Raw genomic sequence first — 21,412 nt, 5'->3', positions numbered from 1 at the left:
TCTTTATTTACATACGCCTTATGTCTTTTGGTACCAGATTTTTGGTATGGATATCTCATTTAGCTGTTCCATGGAAAATTGCTCATGTTGATTTTGAACAGCTTGATCGGATACAGATAGATGCGTAAGTGCAGTGTTAATACTGACGCCCACATTTGACGTGTTCCAGAGCCTTGATTATGAGAGCGCTCTTTGCTTAGCATGAGTGAGTCACTTGATAATTAATGTGTGTTTTAGCCTTTGATAACATCTCAGATGTTATCAGATGATGTGCATCATAAGATTGCATAAGAAGTTTTTGGTGGGTGCATGTGGAACACAATGTATCTACTAATCCCATGGGAGTCACTTTAGTTTAAAAAGTAGTGGGGTGGTGGGAGGTTATGACGTTATGAAATGGCTTAGAGCTTTAATATTAATTAAGCACAAATGATTTAACATGATCTTTCAATGTTTTGTAAAAAAAATAAAAAGTCTGTCTGAGATCAGGGGAACAAATTCAGGAAAATCTTCCTAAAAAAATAAATAAATTACAAATTAAAGATAAATTCTAAGTTCACAAATATTTTCTTAAGAAAATCTTGGGGGTTAAAACTTCTTGCTGTTGACTCACTGATCAATGAAAAAGTGTATTTTTGTGCTTCTTGCAGATTACTGTAATAATGATATTAAAGGGATAGTTCACCCAAAAATGAAAATTACCCCATGATTTACTCACCCTCAAGTCATCCTAGGTGTGTATGACTTTCTTCTTTCTGACAAATACAATCAGAGTTATATTAAATAATGTCCTGGATCTTCGAGATTGTCGAGAATGTCGAGATTTTGAAGCCCAAAAAGTGCTCCACACGGCTCTGGGGGGTTTATAAAGGCCTCCTGAAGCGAATCAATGCATTTGTGTAAGAAAATATCCATCTTAAGAAAAGAGATAAGGACATTATTAAGAAATGTTTTTGAGAACACAATTTTTTTCCAGCAGTATTTGCTCATCATCAAGTCAAAACTGAAATGTCAACAAAAGTAGGAATGTCCAAAATCATTGAAACCATTGGGTGACCACCTGGTTATTGCTCTGTTGCAGGACAGCAAATGTGATTTTGCGAGACAATGTGGGACACGTGTGAGAGAGATCAAATTACTACTATTAGACTATGTCGAGTCAAGTCAAGTCACCTTTATCAATATAGCACTTTATACAATACTGATTGTGTCAAAGCAGCTTTACAGTGTCAAACAGGAAAATAGTTTGTCAATAATGCAAGAAGACAATAACAAAGAGTCATTTTTCAGCTAAAGTCAGTTAATTGATGATTCAGTGATATCATCATCCAGTTCAGCTCTCTTCTGATAGCGTCTGTGCAGTCAGTCAAGTGTCCCCAAGCCAAAGGCAACAGTGGCAATGAACCAAAACTCCATTTGTGACAGAAATGGAGAAAAAACCTTGGGAGAAACCAGGCTCACTCTGGGGGCCAGTTCTCCTCTGGCCAGATGAAACTAGCATAGCGTGGTTTATTTCCAGGCTGCAACACAGGTCAGGTTGTGCAGAGTACAGACTATGTCAGTATTGATTTACAGTATTTGGAAAGCAATGACATTAAATTCTAGTTTAAGTGATACAGTGTAATGGACTGAGTAACAGTAGGTGACTAGTAGGTGATATAACATTTTATACTAAAATAAATTTCCTTGTAGTGACTAGGTTATAATCCTTTATTAGACTATATGTATTGTAATTAACTGAAAACATGTAACATGTTTGCTGTTGATTATCACATATGCAGACAGAACTGGATATGTCTCCTCTGTATTAGCTTTGGAAAAACATGAAAATAACACCTTTACTGAATTCTACTCATGGGCATGGGGATGAGTTTATGGTTTTGTTTTTAAGTTAAAAATATCACTGCATGCATGTCAGTAATTGTAGTAACTGCTACAGATGTTTTGTTTAGCTGCATTCTTTTTTTGTAATAGCATCAGCACAGTTTAGTACAAAAATAAAATCATAAGAGAGGTGGCAATGGGAGGAGGCCGGGCTTTTGGAAATATGGATCAGCTAAACAGTGGAAAGCACTGTGGTAGCTAATGGGAAATCTGAGTCAATATTATGGTTGTGAAGTATCAATTTATCATTTGCTCTCACTCACGTCTTTTCATCTTCTCATGTTTCCTGTTGTATTTAAGAGTTAAAGCCCTTGTTGACAGTGAGATTGAAATTAGCCCTGCTGCAGTGTATTCCCCATTCAATAGATTTCAGACACCTCCGCTGAGAGCTCTTCTGTGCTCTATTATCACCCAGAATCACAATGAACTCCACCTCTCCTGCATTAGTGAGATGCTAATTGAACTCTAGGTAGACCAATTTAGTGTTTCTGGCATGGAAAAAAAACCCTGTTAGTTCCGAATTTTCAGATGCATTAATTCAGTTTGCACCCCTCTGGAACTTGATATCTGCACAAAGTAAATAAACAACCACCAGTATGTGCTTAACATGAACTAATTTCTCAAGAGGATGGGTTCCTCTAAAAAGTCCTCTAAATGTAGGTTAAAAAAGTACTTGGTGAGGCGTGACTGCAGCCTCAGATTCTATTGAAGAAAGAGATTTCCATAGTACGGCTGAACACATTAGGGTCAGAAATTAACTTTTCAATTAAAGGAAAAAACAGATTTGGAGAAATGTAGCATTACATCACTTGCTCACCAATGGATCCTCTGCAGTGAATGGGTGCCGTCAGAATGAGAGTCCAAACAGCTGATAAAAACATCACAATAATCAGGGATGGGCAGTATTTCAGATACATGTATTTAAAATACGTATTTGAAATACAAAATACTTCTTTGTATTTTGTATTGCCTTTGAAAAAAAATCTAATGTAATTTTCATTTAAGTACATTTTTCCACACAGTATTTTGTATTTGTATTTAAAATACATTTTCATGTATTTATGCCCATCTCTGACAATAATCCCACCATTCCAGTCCAAAAAGCTGCGTGTTTGTTAGAAATAAATACATCAATGAGGCATTTTAAATTTAAACCGTCACTTTTGGACAAAATACGAGTCCATAAACCAATAGTGCTTCCTCCAGTGAAAAAGTCCATCAAAATCTACCGACATTATTTGTTTAAAACCATTTTGGATTGTTTTTGCTTGTAAACAGTGCTTGTTCTGTGCATATTTCTCTCCTGATTCAGATGAGATGACTTTTTCACTGGACAAAGCAATATTATGGAAGGAGGACTCGTATGTTAGAAGCAACGGTTTGAAGTTAAAAATGTCTCAATTGATTTTTTTTTAAATTTTTTTTTATTGTTATTACAAACACAGCTTTTTTGCTTCACAAGATGTTAATTGATTGACTGGAGATGTCTAAGGGTGTGTAAATGTTCATTTTTGGACGAACTATTGGTATTGCCCATTGGTATTGATTTAAAGGGGCTTTTTTTACCTTTTGTATGGACAGTTTTTATAATTACCCTATTAAATGTACCTGTCTTTTATGCAAAATACTTAAATTTAACCAGTTACTTTAATCAGTCAGATTATTTTATTAACATCAACAAAAGCCATCTTTACACTACAAAGGTGGAACAGAATGTTAGACAAAAATGATTGTTAATTATTGATCTTGATAAAATTATTAATGTTGATTAATAAAATATTTTTAAAAAATTGTTTGGGGAAATTGCATGTCATATTCAGGCTACACAGACAAAGGCTAAGAACTGTTTATAAATTAGTTTACTCACTAGAAAATCAAGATATCACACTGGTTACTTTAGTAGAATGAAAAAAAAACTAAATTAACTACTAATCTCTCTGCATAACATGTTTGAAAGGTCATGAAAGTCAAATGGCAGATACAGAAATACATACAGAATAGTTTCAGTGCTGTGTCATTTAAATACCCCAAAATTATGTTTATCACCATTTTTTAAACAAAACATGGAGATGTTTTTGGTGTTTTGGACACATTGCAGTAACATTAGGCTCTGTGCTGTGTTAATTCGGCACACAATGAGTTTTAGATTATGCAAATTGCATTCACCCTCGCATAAAAACTCTCTATCCTGCTCATTGTTGGGTGGATGTCTCATCTTGCTGAAGGCCATTTGTGCTTAATAAGACAGGATAAGTGGTTTGCACTAACCATCAATATGTAATTACAGAGAATAATAAACCACAAAATTTCTAGGCTTTTAAGTGTCTACACGATACACACAATTAAGCTACTTTCCTGCAAGTTAGTGTCTTTGGTATGATGAAATCACATTAGCGAGCTTAGTGGGTCACCATGTGTTTCTTGAAAATTGAATAAGCTCTTGTTTTTTGTTTGACTAGATTTTTTAATTGTAAACATAGCATAACATGGTATTAGATAAGCAGTACACAGTAAGCTATGTAAAGAAATTTACTGTCTCAAATCAATATTTAAGCTCAAAAGTATTGTATTTTAACTTATGTGTTGCTCTTTTGGGGTTTGTGATCTTAGCATCTTGAACGTGTATCATAGCTAACATCCTGCCAACAATAATCTCAAGTGTTTTTAAGATTACTTTGATTGCGCCACATTTACGCTGCCCACTTGACAGCTATTGAATGACAGCTAGGCTTTCATCCAATGAACAGATGGATACCTTTCACAACAGCTTTGCTCTAAAAGGCACGCTATGCTAAACTTAGCATTGACTAACAGCGTATTTTTGTTATTTTCTTCCTCACCTTTAGAAGGCAGCGGTCCTCTGAGGCCAGTATTCACCAAACAGCCGGGAAGTATTGTATTCCCTCTCCATCTTAATGAGCCCAGCCGGGAGGTCACCTTCAGTTGTGAAGCCCAGGGACATCCGCCCCCGTCCTACAGGTGAGATCCCAGTGTACCCATGGATTTTGGTATCAGAAAGCCAAGACAAGCTTTATTTGATCATATTTTGTCAGTGGCAAAGACAAATAGAAAATCCATAATAGATTAACCTGTTCAGTCTAGGCTCGAGTTTGAGTGTAAGAACCTTGGAAGTTTCCTGAGCTCTCAGCACATGTTGGGTATTTCTACGCGAGGGAACTCTTTTTCAAGCCGCCAAGGACACATTAATTTATCACAGAGTGAAGCTCTCCATTGCCGCCATTACAGAGAGCCCTTTATATTGTCGCTACAGTCCTTGATTTGACTCATCTTGAGTCAAAACCAATCTGAACTAGTCTCAGCTGGTTTGGCCTTTCTGTTTTATTTATTTATTTTTGTGGGAGTCCCATACTGAGTCTAATTGGATTTAATTTCTCTTTGAAAAGCTGTTTTCTTTAGCCACTTCTTTTCTGTGGCTGCGCTCTTTCTTTGACTCCCTCCTGTGTTTCTGCTTGATTCCTGATCTCTGTGAGTTTAATTTAATTTAATCTTATTTTAACTGTAGTATATATGTATCAAACAACATCTTAGATGTTAAACAAGGTGTCAGAGTCATTTTAAGGCTTATATTGTGTTTCTTCACAATGACCATAAAAGTAACCTATGTATATATTCACCTATATATTCAAAAGTTTGGGGGCAGTAAGAAACTTTTAATGTTACAAAAGATTTATATTACAAATAAATGCTGTTCTTTTGAACTTTCTATTCTTCATAGACTTCTGAAAAAATGTATCACCATTTTCTGTTTTGAACATTGATAATAATAAGATTCAGCTTTGCATCACAGGAATAAATTACATTTTACTATATATTCAAGTAGAAAGTAGTTATTTTAAATGCTAATAATATTACACAATATTATTGTTTTTGCTGTATTGTCAATTAAATAAATGCAGCTTTGAGACATCTTTAAAAAAAAATTTTTTTTTTTTATCTGTTTTACATTCTTAAAAATAAAGGTGCTTCAAAAGGTTCTTAACCGAGACGTTCTTCAGATTACAAAAGGTAAGAAAGAGATGGTTCTTTAAAGAACCTTTGACTGAATGGTTCTTTGTGGAACCAAAAATGGATCTTCTATGGCATCGTTTGAAGAACCTTTTGAAGCACCTTTATTTTTAAGAGTGTAAGACAGATTCTTCTTTTTTTAAAGAAGTCTCAAAGCGTCATTTATTTCATTGACAATACAGCAAAAACAATAATATTGAGTAATATTATTAGCATTTAAAATAACTACTTTCTACTTGAATATATAGTAAAATGTCATTTATTCCTGTGATGCAAAGCTGAATCTTATTATTATCAATGTTCAAAACAGAAAATGGTGATACATTTTTTCAGAAGTCTATGTCAGAGTCATGTCGTGACCGACGAATTGGGATCCCTACCAAAGCGCCATTCACGAGGAGCATTAGTTCCAGGAACCAGGTTCGAGTGGGCCAATAACGTGCCACAAGCAGGACCTGCTCCTCATCCTCCCTGATCTTGCACAGTGTCTGTGTGAGAAGGCTCACTGGGGGAAGCGCATACTTGCGAAGGCCCCGCGGCCAGCTGTGTGCCAATGCATCCATGCCGAGTGTTCCTTCGGTAGTAAAACAACTGGCAGTGAGAAGTCTCTGGAGATGCAAACAGGTCTACCTGAGTGGCTCCGAAACGTCTCCAAATCAGCTGGATCGTCTGGGGATGGAGTCTCCATTCTCCTGGGAGCGCAGCTCATGACAGCTCGTCGGCCGTACAGTTGAGCAGACTCGGAATATGAATGGCACGAAGTGACCTCAGAACCTACCGACTCCAAAGGAGGCGGTGGCGGGCGAGTTGCGACATGCGACGGGAGCGCAGACCACCTTGTCGGTTGATGTATGCAATGGTTGCCGTGTTGTCCGTTCGGACCAGCACATGCTTGCCTCGTACGGAGGCATCCGTGTAAACCACAGCATGCCTGGAGACCTGTTCTAGGGGCACCCCTGACTGGAGAAATGCAAGGTCTGACCACGGGGTGAAGGTTTGGCGACAGGCCGGTGTAACTTGTCCCCGGTGAGTGCTGCACTGCCACGCCCACCTCGGGACTCGGCCATGAAGCCAGTGCTGAAGCGGTCTCATATGAAGCAGCCCCAGCGGTGTAACTGCCGCTGCAGCTGCCATATGCCCCAGGAGCCTCTGAAATTGTTTCAGTGGGACCGCTGTCCTGCCCTTGAATGTATTCAAGCAGTTCAGCACCGACCACACACGTTCCTCTGTGAGGCATGGTGTCTGTTCGACCGAATCCAACTCCATACCGAGAAAATAGATCCTCTGCGTTGGGGAGAGTTTGCCCTTTTCCCAGTTGAAGACCCAACTGGCTGTGCTGCCGGAGCACCAGGTCCCTGTGCTCGCACAACTGCTCCCGAGACTGTGCTAGTATGAGCCAATCGTCGAGATAGTTGAGGATGCGAACACCTTGCTCTCTGAGGGGAACAAGAGCCCCCTCTGCAACTTTCGTGAAGACAAGGGGAGACAGGGACAGCCTGAAGGGCAGGACCTTGTACTGATATGCACGTCCTTTGAACGCGAACCGCAGAAATGGTCTGTGGATGGTCAATCGGCTGGAGGGACCGGCTCTATCACGTCCTTCGCCAGTAGGACTGCGATCTTCGCACGCATGACAGGAGCATCGGCCGCCTTCACTGCCGTGAAGTGGATGCCACTGAACTTGGGGGAATGCCGGGCAAACTGAATCCCATAGCCTGATGGTCCGCAGAAGCCAGCGAGATGGGCTGGGTAGCGCTAGCCAGGCACCCAGATACCGTGCAAGCGGGACCAGCGAAACCACCGCCGTACCCGCAGTGGGGCAGCGAGGTAGAACGCAGGGACCCAACTCGGGTGGCTTGTGAGCGGACCGAAGAGGGATCTGAGTGTGCAATGCAACGCTTACCTGGTTCCACAGTTTGGCAGAGGGTGCGTGAGTAGGGCCTTTGTTTACGCTCTCGAACCGCCCGCTGCTGCCTGCTGGCGATGGAAGATGAGTGTGGTCCGGTGTTGGTCCGTCCGTGACTCTCCGTGCCCTCCTGGGACCCAGGGACAGAGAAAACCGTTCTCTCGTCGAGATTTTCCAGATTCTCCACCCGGGAGAGGTGCATTCACCATCCCCCAAAGAGCAGTTTCCTCGCTCTCTGGGTCGCCCGTCCCGGGGCCTCTTGCTATTCCGCTCACCGCCAGGTTTGACGGGGGCCTGGACGGGCGGGGCGGCCTGCCTACGCCCAGCTCCACGGCGCCACTTGCTCGAGGCTGCTGTGGATGCGGTGCGGGGGCGGATGCAGGAACCGAACTTTGTCGTGTCCCTCATGTCGACCAGACACAGCCAGAGATGGCGCTCCTAGACCACATGTGTGGACATCGCATGACCCAGAGAACTCGCAGTGACCTTCGTCGTTCAGAGCGCGAGGTCAGTAGTGGTTCTGAGCTATTTCAGAACTTACGGATCGTGACCACCCTTGTGCAGGTCCTTCAGTGCCTTGGCCTGATGAACCTGCAGGCAGCTTCTCCACAAGCCGTATAAGCACTGCCTGTCAGACCAGACAAATGCCTACAGGCCTGGGAGGGGAGCGACGGGTTACCCTGCCAGGAGGAGGCGGTCTTAGGACACAACTGCATCGCTACCGACCGATCCACCGGGGGGATCGCCATATACACCCTAGCTGCACCCCCGTCGAGGTTGGTGAGGGAGGAGGAACCAGCAGGTCGGTTTCCGGCAGTAAAAGGTGCCGTCCATGACCTGGTGAGCTCCTCATGCACCTCTGGGAAGACAGGCACCGAGGCGGGGCACTGAGAACCAGCGCGAGCCACCCCGAGAAACCAATCGTCCAACCTCGAGGGCTCGGGACGTGGTGGAGGTTTCCACTCGAGCCCTACCCTCTCGGCGGCCCGGGAAAGCCGACATCTTTGGATCCGATTCAGGCCTTGCCACCGTCCCGGAGGGTGGCAGCGCAGCCGAATCTTCCTCTCCAGAGAGCTCTCCCTCCGATGCAGTGATCAACATCTGGTTGTTGGGAGGAGCACTGAAGGATACAGCTGGTACGCTCTTTGAAGAGGGCGGCTCGCCTTTGGCGGCTCGACTGGTTGCGATGCACTAGAGGAGTGATGGTCCCCCGAGGGTTGGTTCCCTGAGGGGTTTGCCACCACTGTAACCCTCAGACCACCCATGCTACTGCCCGAAGTAGCCCTCGCCTGGCTGCCGCCAGGACGAAGACTAGATCGTGGCAGAGGAAATGGAGCCTGGCCCGCAGCTCCGAGATGGTCATCTTCCCGCAATGGGAACATGACTCATCCACAAACACCACCTCAGTGTGTTTAATGCCCAGACACGTGAGGCAGCGATCGTGACCATCCCCCAGCGCCAGGTAACGACCGCATCCAGAAACGCACGGGTGAAACGGCATCTTTAAAAAGACGATTTGTCGTCTTTACAAAGACGCACCCATGTAAGCTGTTTTAGAGAAATAAGCTTTTTCAGGGAAATACTCTTTTAGGTGCTTCTACCTGCCTTTTTATGCTCACACTGTGATCAGCGGCAGCTGGATGCAATTATCGCATGCCAATTTGCATTGGCTCATTTAGTTTACACTCGAAGTGGATTGGTCTCTCTAAGCGAGATCCCAATTCATCGGTCACGACGTGACTCGTAGTGACTGACTGAAAGGGAACCTTCTTTCACCACAAATAACCTTTTGTGAAACAGAGAGGTTCTTCAGATGGTAAAGGTTCTTTATGGAACCATTTAGACAAAAAGGTTCTTCTATCGTGAAGCACCTTTATTTTTAAGAGTGTACTGACCCCAAACTTTTGAACCGCAGTGTATATAAAAACAGAAAAATTACATTATTTTCCGACCTCATCACAAGCATTTATTCAAGTTTATATATTTTCATCTTAACAGAAAAACATTTCAAATGTCTATTTTTCTCCACTAGTTTAAGGCACATCTGAAATCTGTCTACAATGAGCAAAAAATTAAAATATAAGTACACAAGTTAAAAAGCTAGACAGAATTTTTTTCAGCATTTGAATGTGAAAAGAGTGGAAGGTTTCTAACTGCACTGTTTGCCCTCCTCAGGAGACTGGAAAAATACTCAATGTATTCAAATGTAATACTGTATGTCTACAACATATAGTTTCTGAAAGAATTTCGATCTAGTGAACCAGTTGATTTATTTTTTTTATTTCTTAATGTACGTCATTGAGTTTGAGTGACAGGCAGATCAAACAGTGGGCTGTTCATGCAAATATATAGTATCTCTCCCAAGTCCCATGCAGTAACTTGTGCAGCACGGTACAAATTTCTATCAATATGGAAAGGTCATAGACGTGGCCTTTAGTGTGTGGGAGAGAAACGTGGCATCATAGTATAGTTATATTGATGGCCATTGTACATATAATCAGACAGGTAATTGGCATGGATCATGTCTTTGTCCACATTAAAACCAGATGGCCACTATAGTGCCTTTCTCCATTTTCTCCAGTCTGTCAATTAAAATGGCCCTTATTTGCTGTGGGATTCACACAGCAGACTCATTTGTTCTCATTTGTATGCCACATTGACAGAGAGGTCTGTTTTTTTTTCAGTGATTACGATTTAATAATGAGGTAAGGCAGTGATTACGTTACCTGACTGACTGTATTGATTAATTGTGTGATGATGTAAAGACGAGGCTTTTGTAGCAGGGGATCTGAACTTATGTGCGTCCCTGGGGTTTTGTGGTTTCTGATGTCTTGGGGTGACTGGTCTGGGCCATCGATCTGTTGTTAAAGTCCTGTCTTTCTACCTAACGGCTTTCTACTTTGTTGTTGCTGGTGTTTTTGTCATGTGGCACTGTGTGTCCATGCTCAGCACTTTAGTATTATTTTTAAATAGATCAAAATTATTTTATTTTATTTTGTATTTTGTTCATGTTTGATTCATGTTGATTATGACAAATAAGAAAATTATAAAATGACACAAATTTTGGTAATGGAGTTGCAAAACTTGCAAACATGAATAAATAAATAACAAAACATGATTAGAAATCTATTTGACTTGAGCTAGATTGTTATTTTAGCATTATTTATATACTATTATAATATTTATTAATAATTTGAATTAACATTTATTTTTATATTTACATTTATTTGTTTTAATTTTTAGTTCAAGTTTTAGTAATTTTGTCATTTTTATTTATTATTTTTTATTTCAGTTTAGTAGGTTTATACTTCAATTTAATAGCATTTCCTTTCACTGACCATTTTTTAATGATTCAGATCTTATTTTGTATTCTATATGTGCAAAGTCCCATATAAAATATATTACAAATAACAAACAAATATATTTCACTATGTTTTACTTTGAATGAAGAGAAAAATATCTTTTAGTACTCCAAACTCTCCTTTCACTCTCTGCTAACTTCCCCCTGTGTTTTATAGGTGGAAAATGAATGACAGCTTCATCCTCCCTCAACCTGGCTCTCGATACAGCATCTCAGGAGGAAACCTTCGAATCAGCCAGCTCAATAAGGAAGAGGATGCTGGTATTTACCAGTGTCTGGCCTCCAACTCTTTCGGGACTATTCTCAGCAGAGAAGCTAGTCTTCACATTGCTTGTGAGTCTCTGTTTAAGTCATTTCTCTCCTGAAAAACTCAAGCACTTGAAAGTATGAGGGTCTATAGATTTAAACCTGAGACCAGTGATGCTTGGTTAGTCTTTTACACATAATTTGAGGTGGTTTTAGTGGATTTTCATGACACCTTTGTGAACTTGTACTTTAAAGTGGGTACAGATAGTGCATTGGCTCTGAATGTAGTCTGAGTTAATATTGCAGACAGCACTGCATAGAGTAGATGATCCATATCGCATAAAAATGACTCATTAATAATGACTCAAATTAACCATAAACTGAGGGTTTGTATTTCTTGAATTAAAAGCATTTGCTCTGCATCTTATGGTAAAAAGCTCATATCATGAGGAATCACATTTCCCTTGGTCTTCTTAGATAACATAACCATTTATGAAAGCTAAACATATTTTCCTGAACTTGTACAACTTTCTAAACAGTTTTGAAACATTTTGTGATCAGATAAATCAAACCACATTTAGAAGTAGTCAAAATGCATGTAACCACACTGGACTTTTAGTATGAATGAATGCTAAATGCTAAATCTACCTTACATTTTAAAATAATCTAATCTAATCTGTTTTACATTTCAAAATATATTACCATAGACAATAAGCGTAGCTATAGTGAGCATAAGAGACTTCTTTCAACAACATTAAAAAGCATCTCAGAGACCCATACCTTTGAATGGTAGTGTAGTTCCAGATTAAACTATATAGAAATGGTATGATAAGATTCATTAGTAACAGCAAGCAGAGCAAAAGCTTATTTTATTTTATTGAATTTTGTAGCGTCCAGGCTCTGTTTATTGTGAGACATTATGATCCATGTTATATTCATATAAACTGATGAGCAGTGTTGGGGGTAACGCATTACAAGTAAAGCGAGTTACGTAATCAGATTACTTTTTCCAAGTAACTAGTAAAGTAACGCATTACTTTTTCATTTACAAGAAAATATCTGAGTTACTTTTTCAAAACAGTAACGCCAGTTACTTTATTTTCCCATTGACATGATGTTTGAACATGATGTTACTGTAGTTCTAGACTAAATGTGAATGTGCATTAATTCATCCCACTCGCAAAAAAAAACAGATTTAGTATTCATCAAAATGAATTAAAACAGTGAAACGCAAACTCAGAATATGACTCAAACCTGCAATAATTAAATATGTTAAATAACACAAATGTATCTAATCCCATTTTATTAACCAATGTCTTTGCTGCTGACCTTTGATGATCCAGTTCAACCATACTAATAAGCAAAAATGACTTTAGAGAAACTAACATTTGTGCTTCATTGTTTTTTTATTGCTGAAGAGTGTTGAACCTTCTTCTCCTGTGTTCTACTGTACAGACGTGAATTTACTTTTCCTTCAGCCTGAGGTTTATTCTTTACACTTTTTGGTGTGAAAGGGCTTTTACATTTGCTATAAATAGAACCTCTTATATTAAAAACAATCAAGCCCTGCTCATATTTAAAAAGTAACGCAAAAGTAACGTAACGCATTACTTTCCATAAAAAGTAACTAAGTAACGTAATTAGTTACTTTTTTATGGAGTAACGCAATATTGTAATGCATTACTTTTAAAAGTAACTTTCCCCAACACTGCTGATGAGATCTTAGCAGGGCTTCTGTTTTCTCTGTGTAATGTATGCTGAATCTCTGATGGTGAGGTGAGTTTGGTGTTTCTCCGTTTGATGGCTAGCTGGTTCATCTGCAGAAATGATGCCCTGTGATGGATGTGAGACTGAGTTCAGGAACCTGTTTCCTGCTGTCAGGCCCAGTGTGATCTTTACAACAGCTCTGGCTTCTGTGGCGTGAAGGTGGAACGCATGCAGGTCCTTAAGCTTTATGTGTTATCTATGTTTTCTCTCAATAACCTGGACCTAACCTGCTGTGACTTCCAAACTGATCGCTCTCCTATTGTCCAGCGGCTGTAATGCATCAGGGGAGCTTGATCTGAGACCTTCCTCTATGTGTCTCACTCTTAGTATAATATATGATGTCAGTTTAAGAGATTACGATTCTGAGCTTTATTGAAGCTAAAAAATAGCCGCACCTGAACATTAAAAATAAATAAAATAATAAATAAATCTTAATAAATTTACTATAAAGAAGGCAAGTGGTTCAGTGTGAACAATGAACAGTTTTATGAATAATGAACAATGTAATGAATAATGTTTTAGGTTTTTATGGTATGGTGTATTGGTGCCTGTATATTTTTCATCTTACAACCGTATATTTCATTAAGTGATATAATATTAATATACCAATCTACCAAAATCTTTTTTTAACCTTAAAATGCACTGATAACCACCATAATAATAATACAGGTGGTAAAATAGAAAACCACATTATGTATCAGAGTTCGTCGTAAGTGGCCTGTCCATAAAACATGACCAATACTCATATATAGACAGTTCAAACAGGGTCATACAAAGGAAAAAGACCATCATGGGAACACATGACACTAAGGTAAAGCATCCTAATGTACATTACTGATAACAAAAATAGAAGAAAATAAATTATTTAAATGAAACATAATTTTGTCTTTTGACTTTTACTGTGTTTGCTGTATATCTAAGTAACAGTGTGATTAAAAACAAGGGGATGATATTAAAACCTTGTTAAGATGTGCGGTTTCTGATAACCAATTGTGATTTTATAAACATAATTATTTTTGTATGTGAATAATGATATATTTTTCATTGGGGATGTTGTAAAGTGTCTTCTACTGCATACTTGAGCCATTGGTATCTATTACGCATGTGTTTGTAATTAGTCCACATGTGATTGTCAATTATACTCATTGATTGTGAAAGTAAATAATTATGTCTTGTTTTTAATTCTATACATTTGCCTGATGAAGGTCAGTGGACCGAAACGTTGCGTTTAATAAAGTTTAAGAATTAGCAAGTATTGACAACATTTTACAATAAAATTATGTATAATGCAGTATTAAACCATTTACAATTGTTCACTGTATATGATAAGGTAACTTACAGTTAACAAATTAACACATTTTTTACAGAAGTTTTTTTACAGACTTTTTAAATATATATATATATTATTTTTTTTTTACAGTGAATGTAATGGTTATTACATGTGACAGGTATTTAAATGTTTTGTATGCACAATTTAAATTGAAATAATTTAAATTAATAGTCGTTTGACTTTAATGCATACAGAATGACAAAAGTCACTTGCTTTTTGTGAAAATCAATGTAATGTCAGTTCTGCATTTTGTACACAAAATTCTAGACTCAAAACTAACAGAAGCTACTTCAATTTGTGCACAAGAGTGAATGTACTTTTCATTTTGTGTATAACAGAAAACATCTTTCATGAGCAAAATGAAATGAGCATGTCACAAAATGCCTTTGTCCACCAAACGCACAATATTTGAATGAGATACAGAATATATTTTGTTCACGAAAGAGCAAACATAATGCACATTCTGTTTGTAATTCCTTCCGTCCATGATAGTAGTAGCAGACACTTTGCCAAAGAGTGACTTTTTAGTAGGGCAGTTGCCAAGGGTTAAATTGGGCCAGAATGGCAATCTGCCACCTTCTAAAAGTAGGAAAAATACTGGGCACCTGGGAGTTGTGTGTGCAGGGCATTAGGGTTCCCCAACCTCCAAAATCTCAGCTCAACCTCAGATGACAGTATATATACAATAAATAACAGACAGATGTTGCTGTTATGGTTAAATTCAAAACTATATAAAGTTGATTGAAAGCGATTTCAAAAAGAAAGGGCTAAATTTATTATTATATATGAAATTTTTTTTTTTTAGATATGTGTAACATTGTGTGATTTTGGCTTCCTTTTGCTGGATTACTTTGCATATGCTCCAAATGCAGTATTTGTGCTAATCTAGAATGTTCTAGTAGCCATTAATGTTAGCTTAATTAGATATTTTAAGCACTCTTAGACACTTGGTGCAGCGTAGCCATTTATTCTTATTTCGCCTAATCGTGTTAATCTTTTGTGTTTTCTGCTTCATTTGGTTTGACATCTGTATCTAATCTGTATCTATGGTTGCTAGCAAGCTTTGGTTGTTAAAATGCTTCACAAGCTGATGATTCCCTGGTGACTGTGCTTAATAATTTGAGACACATATGTGTCCATCTGCATATCTTATTATGGTAAACTAGTACTCTAATAATTCATTTTGTCATGATCATTCGTGCACAACCTGAGAATGGATTGAGCAAAAACTCAAGGCAAGAGAGGGAGATTTCATAGTACAGTAGAAAATGCTTTTGTGGACCATTTTTAAATCATTATTAGTTTATGGTGGAAAGGCAAGGCTATTGCGTTTGAGCCACAGTGATCCATGCTTTCTACATTACAACTGCTCTGAATGTTAAAGGTCGATGTTTACTTGAGGAATAGACATTTTTAGACTGATAAATCTAACATTAACGCATTAAAGTGTTAAATCACTAAAGCTGCAGTGCATTTCCACAGCTACTCTAGAGACAATCTCCTGTGTGGTCCACCATAGCTCATGGACTCAACCCTATATAGTTTTGGTGTCTGGAGACGGCAGAGGACAATCTGTGAAGGACTAAAGCTTCTTCAGGGTGCAGATATAAATTCTGGTTGTTTCAAAATATTGTTTGCAAGCCTAACCTTCAGTATGACTCTAAGAACAAAGCTAAATTTAATTTGGAAATGGTGTCAACTTGAGTGACAACCATTGAAACATGTTTAGTGTAAGATTTACTTAATATTATATTACTTAATAATTTACTTAATATTTATTTTAAATTTACTTACATTTCACAAAATTTACAAAGTAACACTGTAAAATACTGAATAGTATTTTCTTGTAAAACAATAATCTTTTGTTTTATTCACACTGAAAAAAATTGGTAATAAACTTCACAAATAATTACAAAGAAACAACTAGTTACACACTGAATTACATCTGAAATTTTGAAGTACAAAGACTGAAATAGTATTTTCTTGTAAAACACACATCGATAATCTTTGTTTTAATTATTTATTATTTATTTATTTATTTTTGTAATGTTCATATAATGTGGTGATCCATAAAATACCTCGAATGATTTAAGATTATTGGCTTACTGTTATTGGCCAGAATTTTAATATCAGTACATCTTCAGTTACCTAAAATGTTTCATCTGTCGACGCACGGGAACCTTAGAGACATCTTTGAAACATTGCCAATGAATGTTTTAGAGTTCCTGTGAAATCACATTCTCTACTTTGAAACTGATTTAGTCATAGTCTATTTATAGTAAAGATTTGGCTTTTTTTTTGAGTAGTGCATTCAATGAGAAGCCTGAATAATAATCAAAAGAGATACTTCTCCTGCTGCATATTTTTCAGTGCGCCTAAGGCAGTGCTGGTTTAATCTGAAGATTATGGCTCTTATAAATTACTATGAATGTATAAACCAAAAAATGGCTTCCAGTGGCCAAGGGCCATGTTCCCAAATTTGCTTATTTTATTGCGGTATAAGTAGAATTAGTTTTTTCTTATACGTTAAAACTTCTCAGACCATTTTGTGAGGTTTTAAAAGAGATATAACCTCAAAGTTAACAAATCGTGCTTGTGACTGCTCACATGCACATTTATTAGATGATTTCTTTATACTATCCAAAAATCATTTCCTATGCTGATAACTGTAACAGAAACATCCCATCAGCAGCACTGGCCTGTGTCTGTGTACTATTGATTTAATGCATTTCCAGAAGCATGCAAAGATAATCTTAAGATTTCACTATACTTAAATATGTTTTTAATATGTGCTAAATTGTTTTATATTAAACCTATTTGAAATGTTGAAGGAATATTGTGGTACATTTGACCTCTTGATTTTCTCAAATTCATTGTTAACATATAATTATGGAGATGCTAGAAAAAACATTTCCTTCCCCCTATCTTTTACAGGTCACAAATTCATTACTTTCAATACAATACTGTATTCAATCTCAGCAGCTTCACAAGGGCTTACGGTGTTTACTTTGCCGAGAGCAATGAATAGAACACAACGTATAGTTGATAACCGAGAAGCCAATTAGAGGCAGTGGAGTGTGTCTTCCTCTTGATGAATGCTTTATATGCACAGTATCGATGAGCAGATGATTGTATTGCATATGTATCGCAGAGAGTTGTCGGTTTATTTATTTTGGCCTCATAGAAATGTCTTGTAAGGACTCTGTAATGAGATATTATGTGAACTGAAAAATGTGTCTACGGAACAATCTGGAAGAAATCTTTTCCTGATGAGGGTAGTTCAGTGGAACTTACATGCAGAGCACAAAAAGTACCGCTCTCACAGACACATGCTTTAAAGCCTGATCAAACCCCTGCTTTGTGGATGGTGTCGAAATAGTTTGTGTCATGGAGGCGTGCGGGGATTGTCGTGTTTTGAGTGGATGTGTTGTTCATGCATATTCTGTTTGAATTTGCCGTTCTCTAGACACAACCCCCTCACTGAATTCGGTGCAGGTGAGGCAAACGCAACCTCCATCAACTTCAATTCTCTGTTTGTTCCCTTCACAGAATAACGCTAAAGATATTCACAGATGAAAGTATGCAGTTTATTTTATTTGTTGGTTTATTTTTCATTATTTTATATCCTCATGGGTTTTAAAAACAATGAAGGAGAAAAGCTGAGTTTAGCTGTTTATTCTGAACTTAATAATTTACACAGAATGAAAAAGTATTTGATAATTTGCAATCATTCTAAACCTGTATAATATGCTTTATTCTGCTGAACACAAAAACATAATTTAGGCATGATGTTCGTGCTGCTCTTTATCATACAATGAAAGTGAATAAAGGTGACCATGGGACTGCCAGGCTCAAAAAAAAAACAGCATAATTAAAGTATCCCATGTGAGTCTTGACACTACATTCCAAGTCTTCCAAAAACCAAAATTTTTCTGTGAAAAACAGACTGAAAATCTAATTTTTAGAATCTCATATTTCTTTTGTGTATTCAAATTTGGTACATCGTGATCAGTTACGAGACAAACAAGAACTGATATTTGACATCACTGGCATTCAAATTTAGGTAAACTTGAATGAGATTTAAGAGCTGCAAAACAAAATTATCATTACAAAACTTCAGTTGTTCAGTTCAGTGGTCTAATTTTATGGAGCTTTTTGTCATTTTTGAAACTCCTGAGCAACATGTACATTTATTGGAATGCATGGAAAAGGGCAGCATAAACATTCTGCTAAACATCTCCGTTTGTGTTCCATAGAAGAAAGAAAGTCTGGAACATACAGACAAACAAACAATTATATAATTTTTGTTGGATCTAGACTCCATTCTATTTTTTTTCTCTATTTGTTTAAAACAGTACACAATGTCATTAAATGTAATTGTTATTAAAGAGTACTCAGTCTGAGGGTGTAAATTGTGAGTAGATTAAATTGTTATGTATTACCAAGATTGCTTATTTCTGTCTTTCTTTCTGACATTTGACATTTTTTAACAGATCTGGAGGAGTTTAAAACCCAGAGGAGAAGTCCAGTGAGCGTTAGAGAGGGGCAAGGTGTGGTTCTTCTCTGTGGCCCTCCAGCACATATGGGAGGTGAGGCATTTTATTGTCTATTTTCTGGCTGACTGATTTGGGTTTTTCAGTGGCCAATGGCAATACTGAGAAAAAAAAGTTGGATATAGCAAATGAAATGACAAAATATATTACATGGCTCTTTGGAAACTTGATTCTGATTTGTAAGTTGTGAGATATTTCAGTCTAAACTTCATTCTTTCTTGAATGACCGCTAAACTGCAGCAGGCAACCAGTTTTCATCTTAGGTGTGCTACTGTTGTACAGTTTTCATTCAGTTGTCTATTTCTTTTCACACAATAAATAATTTCAAAACAAATTAATATTTTATGTCCATTTATTTATTTAGTAAGTAGCCATGTAATAGCAGGATAATGAACATCCGGCCAGTCATTATTGCTAAATAAAACCTTTCATGGTTATATAAGGTCTGATGATAATAACTGCCTGACTGTACATTACCCCTCATGTGTATGATATAATTCTACTTAATGATAGAAAATGAGACAGTAATGTTTAATTTCTGCCGACATATCAGTTTATCTGCTGGGATAGACTTCTCTGTGACCCTACATAGGATAAGCGGTTTGGAGAATGGATGGAGGAATTGCAGTCCATAACTAGTCTTTATTAGAATGGCAAAGTAAAAATTAAGATCAATGGCAATTCAATATGTTTAATAATAATCTCATTCCTAAACTCTATGTTGCGCCTCATGTGAGTCTCATTCAAAATTATCATATGTGCAGATGTTACCTGTTCAGAGAGATTTTGCTCTAGGTAGTTTTTACTGTTTGTTCCTATTAACCACCTCTCAACCAGCGATTATGGTTCACTGTAATTAGCTTAAAGCATAAAGGCTTTTCAACCTCACTGCCCATGTAACAGCATAAACACATATTACCTCCTTTTTCCACTGTTGATTTAGTGCCCTTAAGTGGCTCACCACAGAGCACAAGTTAAATGTTATGTGAAGCAAACTTTTTGTATTTGCTCTTTGCTGTTAACTCAATGAGTGGCCACACTTAAGAAACCCTGAATAGACTGATTACTAGACCTTTTTATGTCGTCACTTAGATTGTTGACATTTTCAGAACAGAACATGTTGAACTTGGAAAAAAACAGGGCTTTTTTTTTTTTTTTTTACTGAGACAGTTTATAAGCAGTGTCATTTCCCTGTAATAAAACGTGTTTAAAATGTCAAATGTAGGATAATGTTTCCAACATGTTAAAAACACACAACATGCTTTGGATGTTTAAAGGGATAGTTCACCTTCAGTTGTTGGTCCCCATTGGCTTGCATAGTGTTTTTTACCCCATACTATGGAAGTCAATGGGGACCAGCAATCCCTTTAAGTATAAAAGTGGTTTATTCTCGGCTGCTCTGTCACTTCTCATCAAAAAACTTTGCCTAAGATGAGCAGTAGTTAGCACAGCTGTGCTACATTAGTGTTGTTCTTGTCTGTCCCCTGCTGTCTTGATTACTGTGTTTAGTGTTGGGCTGAACACATCAGACCTTATTGCTTTAATGGAGCCAAACCTTTTAAAACTTACTGAAGGCTAAAATTACTTGTTTTTTCTGGATCCATCAGGAAAAACAGGACTTAACCTGGATTCTTGGGCAAAGATCAGATACTTTTTTACTGATGCACTCAAGTTTTATTTGTCAGTCTTTTTCTTGGTTTAAAGATGCTCACACCTCAAAAACTGTAAAGAACTTAACATAGTTTTAAATGTTACAGTTTTTCTCAATTGCTTTGGCTCAATTCCCAAATGAGAGTTTTTTTTTCTCAAAACAGTAAGTTCAGATATCTGAACAATTCACTTCTTGTTCACATCAGATTTGAACTGCTTATTAATTAATGCGAACTGACCCTTCGCAAAGGTAAAATAGTAGCAAAACTCAAGAGCTTGTTGATGTAACGCCCCTGTGGACTGTTTGTTGTGGTTTCTTCCCTTTGTGTTGGTTTAGCCCGTCTAATCATTAGTTAATCACCGTCATTGTGCTCACCTGTCTGCCTCTAATTATTCACCCCTTATTAGTTCCTGTCTGTCTGAGCATTGGTGTCGGTTATTGTTAATGTTACCCCGAGTGTGTGTCTCACCTACCTGAACCTGCCTTGTTGTGTCTAAAATAAATGTCATTATTGGAATCCTTGTCGTCCTCGTCGTCCTACCTGCCTCCACACACCCCGGTTCCGTGACAGAATAACCGACCCAAACAACAACATGGAGATCGCTGCTCGTTTCCTCACCATATCCCGCCGGGATCTCCCCTTCTACGAGTACGCCGGGGAGTTCTGCAAGCTCGCAGCGGTGACGGC

General features: G+C 37.9%; 1 protein-coding gene across 1 annotated transcript in view; it reads left to right on the top strand.

The window, feature by feature from the left end:
- Positions 1-21,412, top strand: part of LOC107663068 (contactin-4-like) — a 65,602-nt gene that overhangs the window by 11,855 nt on the left and 32,335 nt on the right. Inside the window, exons 3-5 of the mRNA XM_016453217.1 lie at positions 4,731-4,863; positions 11,335-11,510; positions 19,014-19,109. Of these exons, the coding sequence (XP_016308703.1) occupies positions 4,731-4,863; positions 11,335-11,510; positions 19,014-19,109 (405 nt within the window). The remainder of the gene's footprint in view (positions 1-4,730; positions 4,864-11,334; positions 11,511-19,013; positions 19,110-21,412) is intronic.

The sequence above is a fragment of the Sinocyclocheilus anshuiensis genome, unplaced genomic scaffold (genome assembly GCF_001515605.1).
Source record: "Sinocyclocheilus anshuiensis isolate Anshui unplaced genomic scaffold, SAMN03320099.WGS_v1.1 scaffold2161, whole genome shotgun sequence".
Classification (NCBI taxonomy): Eukaryota; Metazoa; Chordata; class Actinopteri; order Cypriniformes; family Cyprinidae; genus Sinocyclocheilus; species Sinocyclocheilus anshuiensis.
This window is presented reverse-complemented; position numbering and strand designations above follow the sequence as displayed.